We start from the raw sequence: 25,975 nt of genomic DNA, 5'->3' as shown, positions 1-25,975 counted from the left end.
GAATTACAAAGAAAAATGTTTGAGGTTGAACACTTGATATACAATCAATGGTGTTCACAATACAAATTAGATACAGACTCTTAAGACTCTAGAATTTCTAAGATAAGAAAGTTGTTAAGAAATTCTAAGAGAACTTTTTGCAGAACAATTTTGATAGAGTTTAAGCGCTTTCAAATTGTTGTTGAGTCTTTTCATTCTCTAAGTTTTCGCTCCTTTATATAGAGGTGTAGAAAAGAGACGTTGTGAATTGACAGCACATCAAAATAGAGTCGTTTGAAGCTTTGATCAATCACCAATGGTCTTTTGCTTGATATGGTTATTGTCCTATGAAAGATCAATTTAAAATCCATTCCCAGTATGTAGGAACATCGTTGCAAGCAGAGCTATTATCCTTGTCTTGTAACAGAGACACAAACTGAGTAGTGGAGATAATGGTTGTACACTTCGTACAATTGTACTTTGTCAACGCTCTTCAAAGAACAAGCATCCAATGCATTCAAATCTTTTCAAAATAGCCGTTGCTTCACTCTTTTAGTCTTATGCAATGCTTAGACGAGATTAAATCCATTGAACAACCTTTGAAGCTTTAAGCCTTGCATCTCCTGGTGAGCTTTAGCTTATGATGAGATGCTTCTAATGAACTTGTTTATGATGACGTCATCACTTCAGGAGCACTTCTCTTCGACGCCTTAAGTTTCCTTTTTGTTGATTCCTTTGCTCTCTTTTGTTCTTCCAGAACCTAATAATGATTTCAAATTTTTATCTATGGTCCTGTACACTTGAACAAATATTAGCATATCCAATTGACAATTTTTAATACCTTGTTATCATCAAAACTCTTAAAGGGTAATGTTAAACACATTTTGTTCCAACATAGTTAACTGTTGCCGAGTTATGTCAACGATAATTAACTACCGTAGGGGTAAATTGGTATTTTCCATGTGTTATTAGGAAGGTCTTGATGTCAGAAAAGCAAATTTCCCATTATATAGATATGAAACCATCATCCATACAAAAACTCTTTCTTTTGCAACATGATGGTTCCACAATTTGAATAAAAAAGAAAAAAGGTATGCATGTGAGCTTAGCTTAGTTGGTAGAGATATTGCATATTATATGCAGGGGCCGGGGTTTGAACCCCGGACACTCCATTTCTCCATATTTAATTGTGTGAGCTCTAGTCACTAGGCTATTTAACAAAAAAAGAAAAAAGGTATATCGGTGATGATATCACCACTCACATTTGATAATTCATACTCTTGCATTTTATAATAGGACAAAACTCATCTACAATTCTTTAGATGTTTTTCATATGATTCTTAATTTAAAAATGGAGGAGTGTTATTTCAGCAACCATTTGGTTGACAACTTTTGGGACAACCATAATTTACAAAGAAAAAATTGGTATTTGCACGAAAACCAACGCAATAGAGAGATAAAGTAAAAAATAATGTGAGTATGAGAAAGAAAGTTGTTGCAAAAGTTGTCACAAAATGGATGTTCAAATATCATTTCTCTTAAAAATATATATATTTTTTGGATAAATCAAAATTTAAAAAAATTATGAATTTAAAAAAATAATGGTAAATTCAGTTAACAACCACACGAAAAACACTTAAGAAACTATACCTAAGTTTTTTTTCTTTCTCTATAATGTTTTTTTTTTTGTAAATGTGTGGAGTTGAAGTGATTCCAAAAGCATTTGTAAATGTAGCTCCACAAGAGACACATTTCTTTTCAATTTACTACCATTTTGGATATTTTTTTTAATGATCCATTTGGATGTTTTTAGCATGTATAAAACGCTAAAAAACGAAAAAATATCTTTGAGCAATCTAACATTAATTAATAAAAAAAGAAGTGAATTGGGCAATCTCTAGTTAAGGAAAAAACAAAAAGAATAACCTTGGGTAAAATGTCACGGTAACGCATATTAATACCTTTACCTTACACGGTAGTACATAAATTAAGGAAACCAATCACAATAAATATTTATCAAAAATAAATATAACCCAAATAATCAGTTATTACCAAAATAAACAAAATACACACAGATCCCAAATCAGTTATTATAATAAAAAATATTTATCAAAAATAAATATAACCCAAATAATCAGTTATTACCAAAATAAATAAAGAACACTCAGAACCCAAATCAGTTATGATAACAAAAATAATAATAGTAGCTTGATTCATCAACTTCTATAATATTGACTCTGTCACTCTCACATGACTCCTTTTCCAACTTCCATTCATATAAATAACAACTTTCAGTTGCACCCTCCGTCCCCGCTACTCTAACGTCATTTCTTTCATTCTCCTCATCTTCACCATTCGGTAATATATCTCTCTCTTCTTCGATTTGTTTCAGATCTATCTATTATTTTTTTTTAGAAACTTCGTATCCGATCCAAATATCGACTAATCCTGAATCCGAGTCTCAGAGTTGGATCAATTAAGAAAGTAACTGTCCGTGTCCGGAGAGTTGGAACCTGAGAACTTGAGAGCAGCACACTCTGAGATCTCTTGTTATTTCTGTTGCCGTTGTTGTCTTTGATTTCTTGAATTAGTAGTTTTCACTTTCAGTTTTCGTTGATTTTTCCTTTTATTCTTAGTTTGATTTTTATGCTGAAATTTAGATCTTGTGTTTAACTGTGAAAATTTGATATGAATTTTCTTGCAGAATCTGTTCGATCCATGATTGTATGAATCTTGAGTTGATACTAGAATTAAATTCAACTGTGAATTCGAGGATCGCGATTTGGTTGTGGCGGCGTTGAATGAGTTTGTTGATTAGTCAGACTACATCATTTTTAGTATTTGTTGAATTTGAAGTTCTGATTTGATTAGAGGAGCTTTTGTTTTTTGATTTCGAGCTAGTGTTAATTCAGTGATTTTGAGATTTCAGAGTAGTTCAGAGTAGCAGTGTGAATTCAATTTCAAATAGTGCAATAATTTCGAGATTTTGGAGTAGAAGCTGTGAATTTGATTTCAAATAGTGGCATAATTTCGAGATTTTGGAGTAGAAGCTGTGAATTTGATTTCAAATAGTGTAGTGATTTCGAAGTGAAGCATTGTTTCAAAATGCCAACGTTTAGAGGAAAAATTAGGGTTGGAGTTTTGATTATTGTGGTGGTAGGGATTTGTCTAGCTGCTTTATATGGTTTATTGAAACCAATTTCGAATGGATGTGTAATGACCTATATGTATCCGACCTACATTCCTATTACGTCTATGGAAAGTGTTACACCGGTGAAGTATGGATTGTATTTGTATCACGAAGGTTGGAAAAAGATTGATTATAGGGAGCATGTTAAAAAGCTTAGTGGTGTGCCTGTTCTTTTCATTCCGGGAAATGGCGGCAGCTACAAACAGGCAAGGTCCTCTTTCTTCTTTTATGAATTTAGACGTAGTTAGTTGGTTTTGTTTTATGGTTAGTGGTGAAACTATTTCGACATGTTTAGGAAATATTGTGTTATTTGGTAGGTTGTAAAAAGCAGCTAAAATTGGGAACTTATGATTATTGCCTAGATCATTTTTACGAGGTTTTAAATTGTGGTTGTGGCTATGTTGTGCTGCTTGGAATTGCTGAAAATTGTGATAAATGTGGTTGCTTTTGTGGTCACAATTGCTGTCGTGATGCGATCGCTGCTCAGACCTCAAATACATTGGTGTTGCAGACCACGATTTAATTCCTATGGAAGAATTTTGTTTAGTTGTAGGAGATTGATTCTTGAGTGCTTTATTTATTAGGTAGTATGATTAACATGTAGACCAAAATATGCATATCTAGCTAGCTACTTTCATAGCCTTGGAATTGCTAACATGTTGGGCCAAGGTATTTGATTGAAGCTAGGGTCATATTTATTTTTAAATGGTTTTTAATCTGGATATTTTAAGTTCTTCATGGCAGTAGAATTCACCATCCTTTTTATTAGAATAATTGAAAAACCAAGATAAGAAGAAAAATTAAAATTTTTGTCTAAAAGTGGAGAAATATGATATAGAAGATCCCATACAAGTTATGAAGCTAACATTGATAATGATTGTTTGTTGAGGTTATTCTATAATTGTTTTTTTTTATTATTACAACATTCTTGGTACTATTTTTGCCCAAAATTTTATATTTCTATGAACACATAATAGGTGCGGTCTTTGGCAGCAGAATCTGATAGGGCATATCAAAATGGTCCCCTTGAGTATTCATTTTACCAAGAAGCTTCCCTAACACCCGAGGAAGGAGATGCAGATATAAGTTTATCCGGTTTCCAGTTACCGAACCAGTATACTAGCAGGCTAGACTGGTTTGCCGTTGATCTTGAAGGTGAGCATTCTGCAATGGATGGTGCAATTCTGGAAGAACACGCTGAATATGTTGTATATGCTATACACAAGGTATCTCACTTTTTATACTTTAGAGATTGTATGTAGGTTAGATCCCAAGGAAACAAATGAACATTAGATAAATATGACCTGCTTGTAATATTGAGAATTGAAATTGTTTTCTAGTAGTTTTTAGATGAATGTTTTGTTTTAAATTGTGCTTGTCATCAATGTGCAGCCAGTCTGTTCCCATTTATGGAGTGTACAAACTCCAAGAACTGAAACTGTGTTTCTTGTTATTGTGTACCAGGGGACTAAGAATCCAATGAATTATGCTTAGTAGTTAATATCGGATAGCGGTGTGTAGTGGACGACCTCAAAAGTGGGATAGGGATAGCGTATAGCAGTATGAAATATAGCGGTCACTGATATTTGATTATTTTTTGGACAAATTACATGAATAATACTATAAATATAAACAAACTTATATATTTCTCAACAAAAAAATAATTATATTTAATATAAAATTAAATATAACACTCAAATCTCATGAGACATTCATAAATCAAAACACCAAAAAACAAAGCACAGAGGAACAAATAACAAAAAAAATCATAAAACAAGAGAAACCATAAGATAGAAGATAAAAGAGTGTGTTTCGCGGCACAGGTTAGGAGAGAAAAAGTTGAAAAATGACAGGGTTTACGAAATCCTCAAAATGCCCTAAAAAAGGTTTTTAAAATAGGGTCAATTTGAAAATTTCCTACTAAAATCAAATAGCATCTGAAGCGGCTGCTAACCGCTCCGCACCGCTATGTCGCTATAGCAGCTGAAGCGGCCGCTATTTGATTCTGTACCGCTACGACGATTACCGTAGCGGTTCATCGCCGCTACGCTACGTGCACCCGCTATAGCGCCGCTATTGACTACTATTGAATTATGTGCCATGTTAGACTGATTTTTGTCAAAGGGTCGAGTCTGAAATCTTTTCTCCAGTCATTTTATGCCTTAATGCAAGCATACTTTATTTATTGATTTCAGTTTTCTATCATCTTGTGTAGTAAGAAATAACTGGATGACTATGTTGTTACGCTGAACAACATTCTTCTCTACTTTCAAGTTGTTTACCGTAGGCCTTATTAGGCTTGTGCCATGCACTACTTTCTTTCCTCATGTGGTGCTATCTCTGAAGTTTGTACTTATCTGACTATCTTGATTTTACATTTGCTTGAGGCAGTGATTCCTGAATTCATCACTTCGTTCAATACTTAAGATGAAACTTCTTCTGCAGATTTTGGACCAATATAAAGTGTCTTACGATGCTCGAACAAGAGAAGGTGCTGCAAATTCTGGGAGCTTGCCCAAAAGTGTGATATTGGTTGGTCACTCTATGGGTGGTTTTGTTGCTAGAGCTGCTGTTGTCCATCCCCATCTTAGGAAATCAGCAGTTCAAACTATTCTTACACTTTCATCCCCACATCAGTATAGTGTTCCCCCCTCTTCTGTTTTCCCTTATTCTTATTGTATTTTTATTTTCTGCTTAGATGTTTGACGAGATACATGTATTTTATTCAGATCACCTCCTGTGGCGATGCAGCCTTCCTTGGGTCATTACTTTTCACGTGTAAATTCAGAATGGAGAGAAGGATACAAGGCAAAAACCACTAACACAGGACGATTTGTGTCTAGTCCAGTACTCTCTGACGTTGTTGTTGTATCCATTTCTGGTGCATATAATGATTACCAGGTATTATTAATTTTGTACTATCTTCCTCTCTATAGGCATTTATAAATAATAAAAAAAATTGTAAAAAACAGATTTCTATTTTAATTTACCAATTATACAAAAACTAAAATAAAAAATCATATCAAGAGTTAGGATAATAATTACACCAAAACTAAGCATTCGTTTATTTTGAAAAGTGTTCCATTATTTGGAAATTTTAAAAAAGGATGGAATAGAATGGTATCTAATACCATCCATCCCATTCCATTATTTACCAGTTACCACCATTTTTCTTCCTCTCTAATCTGAGGGGAATGAAAAGGAATCATATAGTAACTGAATTTTGTAATTATTAAAATACTATTTCATCCACGTGTTTTAAAATACTATATCAAAATACCCTGGCATCACACTATGCTCAAGTTGTATGCAGTTTCACAAAATCATGTTTCCATTTTTCTGTCCAGGTCTTCACAGTTTAACATAATTTCAAAGTTTACGACTGCTAAAAATGAACATTGGCATGGTTGTTTACATTTCTTTTTTTTTTCGTTAGGTACGGTCAAAGTTAACATCACTTGATAATATTGTGCCGCCGACACATGGCTTCATGATCAGCAGTACAGCCATGAAAAATGTGTGGTTGTCAATGGAACATCAGGCTATAATGTGGTGTAATCAACTGGTTGTCCAAGTAAGTGAGATTTTTCATTTGTCAAATACTAAAGTTTGGTTCTCCCTCATGTGCTCTTTATCATTTATATTCTTATGTAGGTATCACATACACTTCTTAGTTTGACAGATGCCAGAACCGGACAACCTCTTTCTGGTTCTCGGAAGAGGCTTGAAGTTTTTGCAAGAATGCTGCATAGTGGAATATCACATGATTTCAACCGGATGATGCAATTACCCTCTTCTAAACAGTCTATCAACATTCCTGACCAGAATACAAAAGATGACTCTGGTATTATATTCTGCTGTTTCTAATTTTGTTATCATGTATCCTATGATTAATTACTTCCAATCTAGTCTTGAAAATCTTGTATTTAACTTCGTTTGAAATTTCAATGACTATCTTTCTGTAATCATCTCATAATTATTCTGGTAGATTATATTGCATAGGGCTGTTGAAGCATATGCTCATAATATATAAGTTAAATTATGCTTTATCTGTGGGTAATGGACTGAAGACAGCGTTCTGTTATTTCCATGTACTTTCTTCTGTAACAGACCAGTTTGGTTTATAGCGGTATAATTTTCAGTCTCTTGTGCATGTTTACCGTTTCTGATTTTGTCATAGCTAAAGGTGCTATGAACAACTCTTTTGAAATATTTTATTCCATACAAAAATGATTTCTTTTGTTACTTGGTGCTTTTGACTGCATGTTTCTTTAAATTTCTTTTTGATTTTAATCATTGGCATATCTCAATAATTTGATCACAACCTACCACATTGTGAAAATTGATACATTTAAATCATGTAATTGCTGCAGGACCTCAAAAGCACAGGTCAGTTACCTGTCCTCACAATATTCATTGGAATGATGGGGGCCTTGACAGAGACCTATACATTCAGATAAATGAGGTTACTGTATTAGCAATGGATGGTCGAAGGCGGTGGTTGGACATACAAAAATTGGTATTTGTTTAGTCTATTTGTTTCTTTAACAGTACAATATCTAATGTATTCAATATATAAAACGGAAAAGTGCTATCGAAATGATAGGAATTTTTGTAGAGAAGGAGAAAAAGAGCAAACAAACTTTCAATAATCGAATATAATATTTGAATGAGGTGTGTGAAATGATGAGTTACAAAATAATATATACTATCTGATGTTTATACATATACTTGACTCCTAATAATATTGCATAGACATGGGTACAGTATTGTTACTAGGTATAGGTATGGTGTAAGGGATTTTAAGTCTGAGGTGAGGGTACGAGTGCAATCAAAGCCACATTTATCAAATATTTTCTGTAATATCAACTATCAAGGAACACTTCATAACCGCAACCACAATTTAAAAATTTGTCCATTCCTCCTCCTGGTGGCAAGATCCTAAAAGATGAGAAAAGTATCACTTCTACATTTTGTTCTTTAGCAAACTTATGACTAGAGATCAAGTTATTTGTTTTAGGGACATGGACCACATTCTTCAATTGTAAAAAAGAGTGAAGGGTTGTAGAATGATAAGTCATATGGTCAGTGGCACCAACTATCTTACATCCTTGGTTACTAAGTGCTTTAAAGGATTGAGAGCAAAAGCTCTTACCAGTCACAACTATAGAACAAGTACCACAGGGCTTGCTAAGAGAGTCCATGTTTTCATTTATGTCCAAATTGGTAGAAAGATAGGGTTTTAGAAACAGAAGACTTAGCATAGGCCGGGCAAATAGTACAACCATGAGCTTGGTGTCAACTGGTTTAATAGAGGATTCTAAGTTGAACAAAGAGTAACGAATGATTGTCCCATCTGGTCAGAAGCAGGGTGTGTGAGCTCACGGAGTAGTCTGTTGGCTTGTCAGAAGTTATATGTGGGAATTTATGTAGACTGTAGAGACCTGATTCATAAAATTTATCTGTACTATTCTGTTTTGTTTCCTGTCATTAGTAAGTAGAGCACTATCACTGTAATAACTATAGAAAGAATGATATTACTGTAATTAATTGTTTTGGTAAGTTCTGTTCGTCAACAGAGATATTTAATCAAAATAACATCTCAATAGGCACTCCACTGCTTGCATAGTCTATCTTTATGTTAGTTGTTGAACTTCAAATTAATCTAATGTTAATTTTATTGAGCATTGCTAAATTTGAAGTAGAAGAAGAAAGATATTTATTGAATTTTGTGTCCAGAAGGTATAATGTTTTTGTTTAAGTATGAGTATGACTGACTTCAATTAATTTCTATTCTAATAATTTTCTTAGCTCCAAGAATTCCTGATTTTTCGAATGTTTAAATTTCTGTTTTACATCATAGATAATTATTCCTAGGTGCAGTTTTTCATTCTTTTAATCTGGATATGCAGGGTTCAAATGGAAAAAGTCATTTTGTGTTAGTGACCAATCTCGAGCCATGTTCGGGAATCAGACTTCATTTGTGGCCTGAAAAGGGGAGTTCTGCTTCAAGTTTGCCTCTCAATGATAGGGTTATGGAAGTAACATCTAAAATGATGCATATTCCCTCAGGCCCAGCACCACGGCAGGTATTTTATACCTTTTTGATTTATTTATTGTTTGAATTAGTGTTTTAGTACGTTGCAATTATAACTACTGAGGTCATAATCTTTATTTCTGATAATCTGTGGAAGTTTAATTAATTTGATATGCTTACTCATAAATTTGAATATACAATACTCTTACAGCCTGAACCTGGCAGTCAAACCGAGCAACCTCCTCCATCTGCTGTATTTTGGTTAGGACCTGAAGATATGCATGGCTTCAGATATTTAACAATCTCAGTTGCACCTCGTCCGGTACAATGTTGAAATTGATCTCCTTTAACTATCAAGAAATGCATAATTATTTACCATCTTTAGTGGTTTTTCAGAATTATTTAGGTTTGTTTATGACCATTTATTCCATATGACCTATTTTGTCTGCTTGCTAACAAGTTTTTTAGACTTGAATTGTAATTTGTTATTTAAATTTGTGTGGAAGCTTTTTTTTACTTCACTTTTGGTTATGCAAGTACGTTATGTATAAAGTAAGAAAGTAAGATGCTTCTCAGCAGGATGGTTGGACTACATATTCATATCATTAAATTTGCTGTAAATAAGTGTAAATAGCACTATTTGAGATAGAATATTCACATGAGAATTTAATAATTTACATTATATTTTGTATCTCTAATAATTCTTTTAAAGGACCACAAAATTTCTAGGCATGGCCCTAGAAAAGAAATCCCAAAAACTTAGGGATTGAGAAAAATCACGGCTATGCTATATCTAAGAAAATTAAATTATATCAAGGAAATATGGAAATAATAGAATACATTAAAACGTCCTTTATTAAAAATGACGAATTTCCTATGCTGTGTTTCTAGTTGAACATTGAATCCTTATTTGTACATCTAGAGTGACAACTTAGTGCTCAGTCTGTTTCAGGAAGACCACCACCAGCAGCATCCATGGCAGTTGGACAGTTCTTTAAACCAGAGGAAGGAAATAAAGATTTATCTCCATGGTTTCTGCTTCAATCTACTTACTCTCAAAAGGTTGTTATTTTCATGTAGTATTAACTGACCTACACACTTCATTGCAGTTTTATTCGCTTTTATTTTTTATGTATTTTCTTGGTCAAGTAGCCTAGTGGCTAGAGCTCACACAATTAAATTTTGGAGAAGTGGAGTGTTCGGGGTTCGAACCCCGGCCCCTGCATATAATATGCAATATCCCAACCAACTGAGCTAACTTCACGGGGATTATGTGCTTTTATTTTATTCATGCGTATTTATCACTGCAAGACTAATGCTCAATGTTCTCATGTAACTGATAGTTAGAAAGCAGTTCAAAAGTTCAAAAGACACAGACCTTATTTAGTTTGAGTACTTTCCATTGATACTTACTATTAACATTGCAGAATTACAACAATGTACTGTTATTTGGGCTAACCAAATATCCCTCCTTTTGTCTTATTAAATTACATGTAGTCAAATTAAAGATGTAAATATTTATGATGTTAACATTTGTTCCTAAATCTCAAGTGTATGCAAATGGATGTAACAGTTAGTTAAGTTTTTTTTCAGTGTTTAAAGCTTAATTTTGGCATGCTGTGCAGGAGTTGTTGTTGGAGGAAGCTCATCCTCTAGCTGTTAAATTATCATTTTCCATTAGCTTGGGCCTTCTTCCAATTACTTTGTCTATGAATACTGTCGGTTGTGGAATTAGAAACTCTGGCCTTCCAGAAGAAGAAGCTGGAGACCTTGAAAGTAGTAGTAAGAATTCTAATCCACTTCCAGTTGACCAATTTATTAGAATTTTATTTTGTGATGATATTATATTTGATGTGCATGTTTTCAATAGTTATTTATGACATATTTGTGTATTCACTGTATGGAAAACACTTCAACAGGCATCTGCTGGAAACAGCATAAAACCATTTTGTAGGTCATGGAGATGTATGTTGTGTGAAGGGATTATTTTTATTCAATTCAATTCAATTCGACTGAACTCTTAAATCTAAAGTTTTACTTGGCTGCCACCTAGGGTTCAACAACTAATTACATAAATTTGTAATCATACAATTCATATTAGTTTATGTTAATTTCAAACAAATACTTCAATTAACCTAGGTTATCAATCCATCTGGCCTTTGTTATATAAATGAAAATTGGAGCAATAAACTTAATTCTCATCGCAATTCTAAATTCAAATCAAGACCAAAATAGATATCACAAACTAATATTATTTGCAACTTGCGAAGTCAAGAATCAAAGAGTTAAGGGTTTGGAGTTCCAGGGTTCAAGTCCTGGCAAGGAGAAAGAAAACTAACTGAACTATATACTAACATTTGCCATTAAAAAAAAAAAAAAAAAGAATTGAAGAAGGGTTATTCTGTTTCTTTCAACAGAATTAAAAGCAAGGTCTCAATAATTCAAATTACGTACAACCCTTCCTTGGCTTGGAGAAAATTTCTAGAGGAGGAAGATGAATGACAATGAAAACAGGAAGTTTGAGCCCACAAGTTTCTAACTTATTTGACAAATGGCTTTTTCAAAAAAAACTTATTTGACAAATGGACAAATATGAAATTTATATCCCTGTTTTCCATATTTAAGTATCTGCCTCTAAATGTCAAAAGACTATCCTACCCCAAGTTTAAGAACCAATCTCCTTCCTAGAAACTTTAATTTCATGCCTATTAACAACATCTTCAAAGAAGGCTTTTCGCCTATAAATAGGTCGAAGGGATTAGAGAGTGGGCATCTTGTCATTTCTGTTGTTTAGGGCCTTTTGGCATTGAGAGGTGGGCATATCATTCTGCTGTAACCAAGAGGAAGTCTTCCCCTCCAGTAAAAGGTAGGTAGGATTGGAGGGTGGGCATCTTGTCATTTGAGTGATTGAGGGCCTTTTCGCATTGGGAGGTGAGCTGACCCTCAAAGCTCTATCATTGTTCTTTAATGAGGAGGAATTTTTCCTAATTTTCCAGTATTTAGATACCAATTTCTATCAACTATTATGAGAGCTCTTTCTAGGCTTTGTTGGTAGACTTTTATAGAGAATTTAGAAGTTGTTCAGAGCCATCAAGAATGAGGGGTTTGCTTCATATTTTTGCAAACAGTTTAAATAAAACTTTTACTGAAAGATTTCATTTTTAATGATGATTATTTGGCTATTATGTTAAACATGATCAACAATTCTGATTTTAGTAGAATGCATTATTTATTTGTGATTATTATATTTCCACAATGACTTTATTTGTTAACAACTATAGCTTGGTATCTCAGGGCTCTGTAAATTGCGCTGTTTTCCACCTGTTGCACTTGCTTGGGATGACATATCTGGACTTCATATATACCCAAATTTGAATAGTGAAACAATTCTTGTTGATTCCTCACCAGCACAGTGGAGTTCCACACAGCAATCTGATAAAACCATTGTTCTTATGCTGGTATGAATCACCCAATAAACTAAACTGAATAGTTTTTCCCCTTTAATTCTTGAACCAAAAAAGCAAAGCAATATGTCATCCATCACAGTAGTTTGTGGAGCGATGACAACATACCAAATTTAAATTACAAGCATTCTATCAGAGATTATAATCATTTTTGTTGACTTCCTCCATGATATTTTACAGGTTGACCCACATTGTTCTTATAAAAGTAGCATTTCGATTTCTGTTGGTGCTGCTGCAAGTAGGTTTCTGCTATTGTATAGTTCGAAGGTAATGAGTTTCTGTAACCCTTATGCTCACATTTGCTTATCTTGAATTTTATTTAATAATTTTTACTTCCAATATTCTGGTTTGTTTCAGGAATATATATACTATTGTATTACCATTGACAATTTTTTTTTTTTTTTTGTATAATGTGTTTTTGAGTATTTACGAAAATACGTTGTTCTTTCATGCATATGATCCACACAAACTTAATATTTGCTTGTTTCTTCATATCTCCATATCCATCATGCTTTTACATGTGTGCCAATTTATGCTGGCTAATTTTGTTAATGTAATGTTGTTCATGCAGATTGTTGGTTTCTCTATTGCCGTAGTTTTCTTTGCTCTTATGCAGCAAGCATATTCTTGGGATAATAATCTACGGATACCGTCAATGCTGACTGCTGTGGAATCCAATTTGACACTAATGTCGCATTTCTTTCCGCTAGCCGTTCTACCTATTTTATTTGCGTTGTTCCATTCCTTCTTTATGTCTCAACCATTACCTCCTTTTGCTAGCTTCACCAGCATCTCCCTAATTTGTTATATCTTTGCAAACGGATTTATAGCCATTCTAATTTTGTTATCACACTTGGTATTCTTCGTGGCTGCTGTTACACATATTTTCATCAAGACAAGGTTAGTAGACTGATGGTTACCACCCTAAATTGTGTTACTGATGCATGTATTCTAAAGTCAAGCAGGGTAGCCTTGATCCTAACAGCAATCTGGTTTAGCAAATCACATTTTGTGTGAATATTTAGATTTATTCTCATACTGCTGCATATCTAATGATAAATGTCACTTTTGCTGCAGGTGGCAAATGTGGAAACAAAATGTACCATTTATATTTCTTCAAAGGTTTTGTAACCGTTCTTCTAGCTTCTTTTCTCTTAAGGTAAAGTACTAACTTATATATGCAATCTATCTTTTTGAGTGAATGGGTAAACTAATTGAAGTTAAAAGTAGAAGAGGGAAGGGTACTTCTGCTAGTAGTAGATTTGATGATCCTTTGTTTTATTGTTATTCAAGTTCATCGCATTAACCATTGCACACGGGTGATTACATTAAACAGGTGATTCGGGTTCTGAGAGCAAATCCAGTACTTGTTATATCGCTCACTGCAATGGTTTTGGCATGCTTGGTTCACCCATCCTTTGGTCTCCTTATACTTCTCTTCGCTCATTTTTTCTGCTGTCACAATGCATTATGCAGGTATATTTTCATTTATCGCATTTGGGTATAATTGCGAAGTGTGTACATGTAATCAATTTTGATAGTTCTTAAATCTGCCTGTATGCGAATACTTTACTTGTTTTCTTTGTGTTGGTGGTGGTTTAGAGATTATGTTATACGACTACTAGGTTCTTTTCTGTTTCATATGTCACTGAGTTCAAAATGTCTAAATACCATTTTTAATCTCCAAGGAATGACGAATGGTTTAATCAATTTGCATATGAAATTTTTAATTAAGTTTGCATGCTTGTAGGAAATTGCAATGCTAATTGTAGTATTGTTTAGGGTTCAGGGTTTAGTCAAAATTGCTTTTTGCATGTCATGAACATGTATGACCACTGTGACTGAAAATTTCCTTTTGTTTCTGTAGCAGTTTCCTGACAGCATCATGTCGTAGCCATGAACAAAGTAACGAAACTATCGATTGTAATGGGGGTGATTATAAGGTGTCTGAAAGACAGAAGTACAATTTTGATGGTAGTTTTAACCGAACTTTTCCTTCAGAAGACAACTCCAACAGTCCAGATTCATCAAAAAGTTTTGGTGAAGCACAATTAGATGTGTTTCACCATCGCCATGGTTTGTTGATATTGCATCTTCTTGCAACAATGATGTTTGCCCCATCTGTTGTAGCTTGGTTCCAGGTATAAGATATATCAATTCTTTTCATATTAACATTCTGAAACCCGGCTATTTATTTACAACCCAATAAAATAATATCTCTAGCCCAGAATTTTATGTATGATTTTGCTTCTCTCATAAATGTATGATTTTGTTTCTCTCTGTGGCTATATACTTGGATACCGACACTCTTCAAAAAACATGATTTAATCGATTATTATTCTGGTTCCTATATGATTGCAATATCTAGATTACCCTTCATGCAGGGCATATTCTCTCTTTTGTTTTTAATATTTTTTTATTATCATTTTGTAGAGACTGGCTATGGGTGAGAGCCTCCCATGGCTCTTGGATTCAGTACTTAGCATTGGTGTTATACTTCATGGCATCTGCAATTCGAAGCCCGAGTTCAATTCGTTCTTCTTGTCTATCCCTGGGGTCCCCATCCGCAATGTTAGACTATATATTGTCTATCTCATAGCTGGATACTGGTCTTATTTTTCTGGTCTTGCTTTGTCTCCGGACAGAGCGTTTTATGCTATGGCTTCTGTTGGGGGCATTTCTTTTGCTTTAATGATGATGCATAGAAAGAGTGGTGAAACGAAAGAGGTTACTTACGGCAGCCGGAAGCATTCTCACCGGCACTGAAACTTGCAGAAACCATGTTTTGTAGAATCAGAAAATAGGATGGCACATGTAATTATGTGTAATATTTTTTGTTGATGGTGCACGTAGGTCGTTGATGACAGATGGTTGATATTTTTTGTAATACAAATAATCTTTGCCGGGTATAATGTTTTATCCCGACATTTTTCTGGGCATTGTAACATTTAGATTTAGATGGTTAGGGTTAGAGTGTTTTTCTTAAGCCAGGGCCTTTTCACACGTAAAACGAGGATATTGTTTTGCAGTTTTGTCTAAATATGATGAAAGATTTTTCTTAATGTTGATGTCATCATACATGAGAACGAGTCTTAAAATGAAGTAATAAAAACAGAAGAAAAGCCTTCACAAACTGCTTAAGTCTATTTACAAACTACAGTTTTACTCATCAAAAGGATCGATTAAGTTTGTTTGTACTTAACTTTGAGGTCAACTTGGGGTAGATAAATCCAGTTCAAATTAGTCTCAAAGATCTTGAACTTAATGCATGATTTTTGCGATTGATGCTCAAATAGTTAATAGTGTGCACTCTTAAATCTCTAACTTTGCTGTGTATAGAGCAATTATTCAAAGGTGCAGAGGTATTGACAGATTATAATTCATCTCTTTTATTTCAAATTGTACTTTTATTGACAAAATGACGAGCCTCTTTTATTTCAATTTATGACTATTCATATATTATTGTCATATATGAATTTGTGGTTAAAATTTTGCCCAATTTTATAAAATTCCTGGCTCCGCCATTAGGTATGTAAACATCTTTGGACTGCTCTCTATGGCTTCTTGGCAAGGGCCATTACTCAGATCAAAGCCAATATGTTTATGTTTCAGTTCTACTACAAGTGGGACATGGAACAAATTCTATCTATCTATCTGGTACCACTGTCAAAGACAGAAAATACTAAAAACTTATTGCTGGGAGGCGGTTCCATTTGTTTGATGGATTTTCTTTTAAGAGTGTACATATTTATGCACTAGTACGTTAAAATCCAAGTGCAGACGCTTACCACAAGGCTCCAATATCTTTTAGAAAAGAAAAAAGAACATCACCTCAATTTTTCTACTCCGTCGTTCTACGCCAGAACTACAAAAATGGCGTAAATCCATTCCGTTTTTCTTCTTCTATAATGTCGTTTTTTTTTTTTTTAGTTTCTAATTTAATAGTAATAATAATAAAACTAATTAAAAAAGTAAATTTGTATTTCATTTATTTTAATTTTAAAATTTTGTCATGCCATGTGGTGTGAAATAATTGGACCACGTGGCACTTTATTAGTTTTAGCTTTTTTTTAAGGGCTTACGAACAGAGGGACTAATAACAAACTTTTTCCAAAGTACAAGGACCTGAATCAAACAAAAAAAAGTGTAAGGATTAATGTAAAAATATGATAAAAGTGGAGAGAGTAAAGAAATATTTAAGCCAAACAACTATTATGGGCCAAGGAGAACGTGCATGATAATTCGTGTGGCTATCAAGGTCGATGAACATCAAACATGAGTATGGTGTTGGAGAAGGAAGACAAGAGTGTTGTGAATGCTCACTTCAACTATAAGAAATTAGGAGTCATTTGCTTTTGTTGCAGGGTTATTGGTCACCGTGATAATTTTTACCCAAAAACTTGATGGTGTATGAGTAGGCAAGGGCATAAAGAAATAGGATGAGGCAGAATGTGTTGTTCATATTGATGCTCAGAGGCTGATTTATATACACAATGTACAGCTTGTCCTACATCAGGGTAATTACACCAAATCCCTGGATATCATCTAAAGAGGGAAATATAATTGAAAGCAATTGAAACCAAATAATTACACAGTAAATGAGTATCAACTAAATTAGTCTCCAATATTATTCTAATACCCCCCCTCAAGTTGGAGAGTGGAGATGAAGAACGCCCAACTTGGACAGCAAAGAATCAAATTGACGTTTTCCTAGAGCCTTTGTTAGGATATCTGCAAGTTGTTTGGAAGTATGAACATACAGAGGTTGGATGTTACCCTTGACAATTTCATCTCGCACAAAATGACAATCAACCTCAATATGTTTTGTACGTTCATGGAGTACCGGATTATTGGCAATATGGAGGGCAGATTGGCTGTCACAGTAAAGACTCATAGAATCAGCATGCTCAACACCAAGAGAGCTCAACAATCCTTTCAACCACTTGAGCTCGCAAGTAGCTGCAGCCATGGAGCGGTACTCAGCTTCAGCCGAAGATTTAGACACTGTAGTTTGCTTCTTAGTCTTCCAAGAGATGGGAGAACTGCCCAACATCACAAAATAAGCTGTCAAAGACCGTCTAGTGAGAGGACATCCTGCCCAGTCCGCGTCACAGTAGGCATACAAGCGTAAATCACAATCAGTTCTTAGCAGAATCCCTTGCCCGGGATTACCTTTTAAGTAACGGACAACCCTAAGAGCTGCATTCCAATGCTCAATCTTTGGATTCTGCATAAATTGAGCGAGGATGTGAACACAATACGACAACTCCGGGTGAGTAACAGTCAAATAGATAAGTCGTCCAATGAGACTCCTATATCCAGTTGGATCTTTGAGGTCCGCCCCTTCAACAAGGGCCAACTGATGGTTTTGTTCAATAGGAATGCTCACAGGCTTTGCTCCAAGAAGTCCACAATCAGATATCAGATCCAATGCATATTTGCGTTGCGAGAGAAAAATACCAGTGTCATTCCGTGCAACTTCAATACCAAGGAAATATTTCAACTTTCCAAGGTCTTTCATGTGAAAACAGTTGCCCAAATAATCTTTAAATTTATGTATAGCATCACTATGATTTCCTGATATAATTATATCATCAACATAAACCAAGACATATATCTCAATGTTACAACGACGCAGCATGAAAAGAGAATAATCAGAATAGGACTGTTCGAAGCCATAAGTTTTCAAGGCATCCGACAATTTAGCAAACCAACATCTAGGGGCCTGTTTCAAACCATACAATGATTTTCGAAGACGAAACACCTTACCGGGTGATTGTTTCTCAAAGCCAGGCGGAAACTTCATATACACTTCTTCCTCCAAGTCCCCGTGCAAGAACGCATTGCGGACATCCATTTGATGTAGTTGGAAGTTCTTGGCTGCCGCAATGGCTAAAAATGTTCGAACTGTCACCATCTTTGCTGTGGGAGCAAATGTCTCATTATAGTCAACTCCTTCAACTTGTCTGTTGCCATGAATCACCAATCTTGCTTTGTGCCGCTCAATGGACCCATCTGAATTATATTTGATCTTATAGATCCATTTGCATCCTATAGCTTTCTTTCCCGGTGGTAAATCTTCAGTTGTCCATGTACCATTTTCCTCCAAAGCTTGAATTTCTTCCTTCATGGCATTTCGCCATTTCTCATCCTTAACAGCCTCGACAAAAGAATTTGGCTCATGCCCTGCAGTAATTGCTGCCAAGAAAGCACGATGTTGTACAGAAAATTTGTCACAATTAACAAAGTGTGCAATAGGATAACATGTACCTGAGGATTTAGAATGAAGCAGTGAACCGGCTGAGAGGCTTACAGTAGCAGTGTGTGTGACATGATTGTTCAGACGTGTAGATTGCTTCTTGAGTCTGTGTCCCCGACCAAGAAGTTCTTCTGTTTCAACACTTTGCTGACACTCCAATCTTTCACCTTCGTTTACGTCTTCTGTTGTCTCAATTTGCTGCTCTAGAGTATGTACTTCCTCATTACTTTGAATGCGCTCAACATCATTTCTCAAATTCGCACCTGCAGCCCCCAAATCATTTGTAGTCACGAAATTTCTTATCTCATTCCCTTCCTCACATTCATCATTTTGATCAACCGGCCAACCCCATTCATCTATGTGTGTTTCACTTATCTTTTCTTTGCTAGAAAAAGGGAACACATCTTCCATAAACTTCACATTCCGAGATACAAAATACTCTTCAGTTTCAATATCATACACTTCCCACCCTTTTTTCCCATAGGGGTAGCCTACAAAAATGCACTTTCGACTCCTACTATCAAATTTATCTCGCCCCCTATTTTCATTGAGAGCATAACACAAACATCCAAATGTCCTAATTTGTGTATATGCAGGCTTAGCATCAAACAACACCTCATAAGGAGTTTTCCCATCAAGTAGCATAGAAGGAGTTCTATTAATCAAATACGCAGCAGTAAGTATACACTCTCCCCAGAACTTCAAAGGCATATTGGCTTGAAACCTCAATGCCCTTGCCACATTCAGTATATGTCGATGTTTTCTTTCCACCCTTCCATTTTGTTGAGGTGTATAGCGAATTGAAGTTTGATGGAGGACACCACTTTCATGAAAATAGCTTTTCAGTCCTCGAAACTCAGTTCCATTATCACTTCTCAAAACTTTAATTTGTTTGTTATGTTGCCTATGTACCATAGCAAAAAATTATTTAATAATACGAGGAACTTCATCTTTTGTTTTCAATAAGTATACCCATACCGCACGCGAACAATCATCAACTATAGTCAAAAAGTAAACAACACCACAAGAGGCATATGTTCTGTAAGGTCCCCATAAATCACAGTGAATCAAATCAAAACAATTCTTTGCATTATTGTCACTCAACAAAAATGATTCTTTTATTTGTTTGGCCTTAAAACAAACATCACAAGTCTTTATTCTACTATCAATATCTTTTTCAGTTACATCAGGCAACATACTAGTTATCTTAGATGATGGGTGTCCCATTCTTCTATGCCATAACTCACAGAATCCAACTCCATTTGCTTGGCATGCACGAACTGGTGTCACCACACTAAGCACATAAAGCCCCTCAAATTGTTCACCCGCTCCAATCGTCATCCTCGAAGTGCGGTCCTGTATAACACACATTGTTTTAGTAAAGTGAACAATATAATCAGCATCATCTAAAAGTTGAGATATTGATAGGAGATTGCAATTCAATTTAGGGACAAAAAGAACATGCTTCAACATCAACTTGTCACCAATAGTGACTGTTCCTACTTTCGTTGCATATGTTTGTGTCCCATTGGGCAATCCAACAGGACAAGGCTCTATATCTCGAACATCATTCATGTAAACAAGAGCACCAGTCATATGATGGGAGGCACCCGTGTCAATAATCCATGGATTCTTACCTGTCAGTCTTGTACTAGTCCCACCTTTTTGTGCATTAATCGCATTGAGAAGAGCATTCCACTGCTTTGAACTCAATCCCGGCAATACCTGATCATCTTCATCCTTTCTGTCATTCATCACTGCTTTAGTGTCATCAACAACTTGTGCCATATTCACCTTTGCATTATTGCCTCTTCCTTTTCCTGCACCACTAATTGACTGATGCATCTGCTTTCCGCGTCCAACCTCACGACCTTCATATCGTGGTCTATCTCCCCACCAATCTGGATAACCCACCACTAGAAAACATGTGTCGACATCATGCCCGAGACGTTTACAATGTGAGCATGGTCTCGGGGACCCTGTATGAGATTTCTTTTCCCATCCTGATGTTTTTCCAGACTTGACAGCAAAGGCGATTGGATCTCCACGTTCTTCCTTACCTCGCATCATCATGCCAACTCTCTCCTCTTGCACCACCATCTGGTATACCCTGTTCAGATTCGGCAGCGGGTCTAGACTCAAGACATTAGACCGCACAGTCCTGAACTGAGAATCATCAAGGCCCATCAAAAACTGGTGAAGCTTCTCCTCTTCTCTCTTCTTGTTCAGCGCTGCAGACATGCCGCACTTACACCCATTGCATGTGCAAACGGGTATTTTTACGAGATCATTCAGTTCATCCCACAACTTCTTAAGCCGTCCAAAATAGGTCACAATCGAGTCTCCATTCTGCTTGCAATTCGCCAATTCAGACTTTAATTGTTGGATGCGAGGTCCATTTGAAATAGAAAACCTCTGTTCAATATCATCCCACAATTCTTTCGCATTCTCCCTGTATGTGATTGTCGATCGAAGTTTCGGTTCAATCGTATTGAGAATCCATGAAACAATCATGGAATTGACCGTCCACCAATCATCAATTTCAGGAGCAGCATCATCAGGTTTTTCAATCGATCCGTCTACGAATCGAAATTTTCGTCTTGCCCTCAAAGAGCCTTGGACTGCACGAGCCCATTCATCATAATTTTCACCCTTCAATTGTACCTGGGTTATGATATTTCCTGGGTTATCATTTGAATACAGATCGTAGGGAGAGATTTGTTTCCTTTCATCTTTGTTGGATTTGTCATTTATCTTGTTGCCATCATCCTTTTTCCCTGCCATACTGGTCATCGACAGGTTCTCAGGACCTTGCTCTGATACCATAAAGAAATAGGATGAGGCAGAATGTGTTGTTCATATTGATGCTCAGAGGCTGATTTATATACACAATGTACAGCTTGTCCTACATCAGGGTAATTACACCAAATCCCTGGATATCATCTAAAGAGGGAAATATAATTGAAAGCAATTGAAACCAAATAATTACACAGTAAATGAGTATCAACTAAATTAGTCTCCAATATTATTCTAATAGCACTCAATCGTAGTCAAGTAATAAAGTAGTAAGTAATTCGTCTCCATAGGGATCATCGTTCAACTGGGTAATTAGTGGAATTTATTCAAAAAGCAAATAAAGAAAAAGATTGAGAGTGGTTGCATGGTTTTAATTGTCTTGTTCAATGCGAGATTATGTTTTTGTGATTCGGAAGTGTAACGACGATTAGGGAATCCTTGAATCCCCTCTTTGTCTTTGTTGGAAATTAACTGGATTAATTATTAGTTTATGACTTGCCTTATGTTTGGATTTAAGAAAGTAGAACATAAACCTATTATGAATCAGGGGAAGTTTATTTTAATATCCCTGCAATTCAATCATTTACAATTCTGGGGTTCCCTTAAGATGAGTTATAGCCCTAAATTCATACTTAGATTCAATTAATTTAGAAACCAAGCAATTCACTATTGTCTTGTTCCAATGGAATTTAGGTTGTCTTCTAGGAGCCTGACGCTTGAAACACCACACACATGCGCTAGTCGCATGGTTCCCATTCCTTGCGGGCCAAGGCACTGTTTTGTGACTTTTTGGTGGAAAATCCCAGTATTTTAGCTCAAGTTCAGGTGGAAACTCTCCCTAGAAATACCGATCTCCTCATTCATTATATCTCATTCAGAACGAAGGGGTTCAAGAGGAAGGCAAGCACTACGAGCTTCAAGGGAGGAGTTTCTCTCATCACTCCAAGTATTTATAGAGTATGTTTGATTTCTTTTGTAATTTGTCTTTAGTTACCATGTGATACTAAATCTCTGTAGGCTAGGGTTCTAAGATGAACCTCTATTCTGGTTATTGGATGATTTATTTAATTTAAATTCTTTATTTAGTTATTTCTCTTTATGCTATTTATTTTTATTTTCGTGCGTAAGATTTGTCTCCTCTAAAGCATAACCCAGACTTAGGCACTTAGGGAGGTGACATTACCTAATATTGATGTATATATGTTTAATCAAGAAGTAATGAATTAGTAACTAGGTAGGGAAACACACTGAAGAGATAAGAACCCTGAGAGAAAGGTACTTATAGAGGGGTGACATACCTAATATTGATGTATATATGCTAGAACCAGGAAGTAACTAGTTAGTAATTGAGGAAATAAGTGACTTCACGACTTAAATAAGCTCAGTAACTCCACTCTTGTTTCACCTTGGTAAGGTAGACACTGATAGGGTTACCCCGTTTGTATAACTACCAAGAGGGAGAGTGTGCTATGTGCTTCTAAGATTCATAGATGAGCGGACCTTTAAGAACATTGGGACTACACTTATCGTAATTTAGGAAAGCTAACTTAAGTTTATGTTTCAATTACCTCTAAGACAGTAAGACCCCACACGTACGTCTATGTGATCAGCAGGTGCAACTCGAAAGCTGGAGGGGAATGAGCCAGTATCTTTGAGAGAGTAAGGCCCCACATGTACCTACCCCGTGTGATCAACATGTGCAACTTGACAGCTGATAGGTAGTAAAACCCCACGAACTCATCACTTAGATAGCTAACGATTAATAACATGAATAAGATTTGACTGTTATATAATTCCAACAATTAAATAGAGGAGATTTGAAGAATCATAACCGCCGCTAACATTCTGCAATCAGATAGGTAAACTTTGATATATTGCAAACATATTAACTTTGTAAAACTCTAAGCCTTATCTTTTATTTATTCTATTGCTCCCAAATAAGTAACACAAATTGTTTGATCAAAAGACTTGTGATGGTCTAAGGACTTTCAATTCTTCTTTAAACCATTCCAAGTGAGATCTAATTGTATCTTAACTTTTTGGGATGCAAATGCACTTGCTACATAATATTCCTAAAATTTTAATAGTGCGTTGTTTATATCGGATATGAGCTCAATAACAAAGAGCATTTTACTACCTATAATGTATATACTCCTTGTGTTTTGGAGGGAATATGAGTGTTGTGGGAGCAATTATGTCATAAGGTAGTTAGTGATTCTTTTCCGACCTGACGTACTTGTGGAGATTTTAATGCACTCAGATCAAATATGGAAAACAATGGGAATGCTAATTATTCTAGAAAGTGTGATATGAAAATTTTCAACGAGTTCATTGATGGTTTTATGTTTATAGATTCCTTCCTAAATGGTGGAAGGTCACACTTTTCAGTATTTGTAAGTGACGACCGACATGAAATTAAATCCCGATCATGAATTAAACCTACAAAGAAGAGACGTTAATTTTTATGACATTGAGAATAACACATTTTAGTAAAACATATTATGATTCTACTTGTCTAAAATCTTAAATCACTAGAAAAATTAATTGTGTCATCGTCATAGAGAAAAAAACATACAAATAAGTACCATAAATTGTAAAAGTTTATATCATAATTTGTTTTTACTCTATCTCGGAAAATTTAATTGTGTCATCGTCATAGAGAAAAACATACAAATAAAAGTACCATAAAAATGATATTTATTTTATGCAGGCCATAAAGTAAATCAAAACAGACCATCCAAGTCATAATGAAATTAACCATAACAATTCAACTCTATCCATAGTATTTGTCCCTATACACGGGCACAAGTCAAATTAAAACAAAACATCACAACACAAACACAATTGGTAACCACTTCCAAAAACCAAACAAAATATCCATGGCAACTTTATTAGTAATAAACAAAGACAACACCTTAAGGGTTACTATATATCTTCTCCATTAGGTCAATTTCCTGCTTTATAGGAATTTCAGGAAAAAACTCCATTCCATTTGATCTAAACCCACTTGCCATTCCATCATCATCATTGAACATCATTGGCACATAGCCACCAATTCCATCTTCTGGAGTAGTCAAACCTTCAGAGAAAAAATCACTCTCAGAACTTTCATAATTTGGCTGATTCCCGATATTCATCATGCTCGGAGAATTATTCATCATCTCCTTTTCAACTTTCTTGGCAGAAGTAACTTCCATTATGTATTTCAAAAGCAGTGTTCCCTTTGAACTGTTACCTCGATTCTTTTTCTTGGCTTTCTGGCGTCGCTTAGTGGTGTTCCAGTGGTTTTTGACGGAGTTCTCGGTGCGCCCCGGCAATCTCCTTGCAATTTCCGCCCACTTGTTACCAACTATCTTGTGAGCTTCAATCAATATTTTGTCTTCCTCCTCGGTCCATGACTCCTTCTTCAATCATTCAAAAAAGTTAATAAATAGATTAGTTATATAAATATGATTAAATTAATTCACCAATTTGGTAATAGCTTATTCTCAAGTAAATTTTTGCATCCTTGTACACTATTTTTATTAGCTATCTAACTAGACATTGCATTTGTTTGTTTCCAAGCAATCTAAAGTTTTGTTTTCTTGCATCCATTCATGTATAATACTCGCGATGTATATAACATCGGGAAGTTAGAGTTGTAATCAGGATACAGAATCAAATACCTATATAATATATTTAGATAGAATAACTTATATTGACTCTTAAATCTACAAAATTTAATACAATTTAAAAAATGTTTAATTTTTATCAATTTACTTAAATTTAATGTATAAGATAATTATTAAAATATAATTTATGCATCAACAATATGCTTATATAGCTATGTACAAGTACTCAATTTCAATTGTTGAATTGACAATATAATTTTCTGAAAGTCTTGCATAAACCAAGTTGATCCACCCTCATTTATATCATAGTGTTCAACATTAATCATTTACTTGTGTGAAAATTAACGACACACCATTTTGAAATGGAATGTAATAATAATAATAAAAAAAGCATATTTTTTATATGAAGCAACAACAAAATATTTTTAACAATCTTATAGATGAAATTTACTTGTAGTTACATAGAAGAAAGAAGAAAATGATACGAAGAGTGTAAAAGCAAGTCACAAGATATCAGTGCGCACAATTTTATGCTACTTAAAAATAGTCATACAAATGAGATAACTCTTAATCATCAAGTCTTATTTATAAAATAAAAAATGTTAGGCTTACAATTGTGAATAAAAGAACATAAATGAT

At 34.9% G+C, this 25,975-nt stretch overlaps 1 protein-coding gene across 3 annotated transcripts; it reads left to right on the top strand.

Moving 5' to 3' along the window:
• The first annotated feature begins 2,176 nt into the window (after nt 1-2,176).
• Nucleotides 2,177-15,732, top strand: LOC11442389 (uncharacterized). Of its 3 annotated transcripts, none has more exons than XM_003622365.4 (19): nt 2,177-2,337; nt 2,684-3,375; nt 4,147-4,395; nt 5,615-5,805; nt 5,899-6,070; nt 6,606-6,743; nt 6,824-7,013; nt 7,543-7,688; nt 9,082-9,258; nt 9,418-9,528; nt 10,149-10,268; nt 10,832-10,988; nt 12,501-12,664; nt 12,851-12,937; nt 13,242-13,570; nt 13,748-13,829; nt 14,007-14,146; nt 14,541-14,811; nt 15,104-15,732. In XM_003622365.4, exons 2-19 carry the CDS (start codon nt 3,085-3,087, stop codon nt 15,434-15,436), a joined length of 3,348 nt encoding a protein of 1,115 aa, XP_003622413.2. In that variant the 5' UTR covers nt 2,177-2,337; nt 2,684-3,084; the 3' UTR covers nt 15,437-15,732. The 3 variants fall into 3 exon arrangements, with proteins under 3 accessions (XP_003622413.2, XP_024625207.1, XP_024625209.1); XM_024769439.2 differs by having other exon boundaries at nt 14,538-14,811; XM_024769441.2 differs by lacking the exon at nt 2,177-2,337 and having other exon boundaries at nt 3,243-3,380; nt 14,538-14,811.
• Nucleotides 15,733-25,975: the final 10,243 nt, after the last annotated feature.

Source organism: Medicago truncatula, chromosome 7, assembly GCF_003473485.1.
Source record: "Medicago truncatula cultivar Jemalong A17 chromosome 7, MtrunA17r5.0-ANR, whole genome shotgun sequence".
Lineage (NCBI taxonomy): Eukaryota > Viridiplantae > Streptophyta > Magnoliopsida > Fabales > Fabaceae > Medicago > Medicago truncatula.
The sequence above is the reverse complement of the archived record's forward strand: the minus strand, read 5'-3'. Positions and strand labels throughout refer to the sequence as shown.

Coding starts and splice junctions, on each gene's coding strand:
- LOC11442389 (XM_024769439.2), top strand. CDS start 3,085: ATGCCAACGTTTAGAGGAAAAATTAGGGTTGGAGTTTTGATTATTGTG. Junction 13,571..13,747: donor CATATTTTCATCAAGACAAG/GTTAGTAGACTG, acceptor CTTTTGCTGCAG/GTGGCAAATGTGGAAACAAA. Junction 14,147..14,537: donor TGTCACAATGCATTATGCAG/GTATATTTTCAT, acceptor TTGTTTCTGTAG/CAGTTTCCTGACAGCATCAT.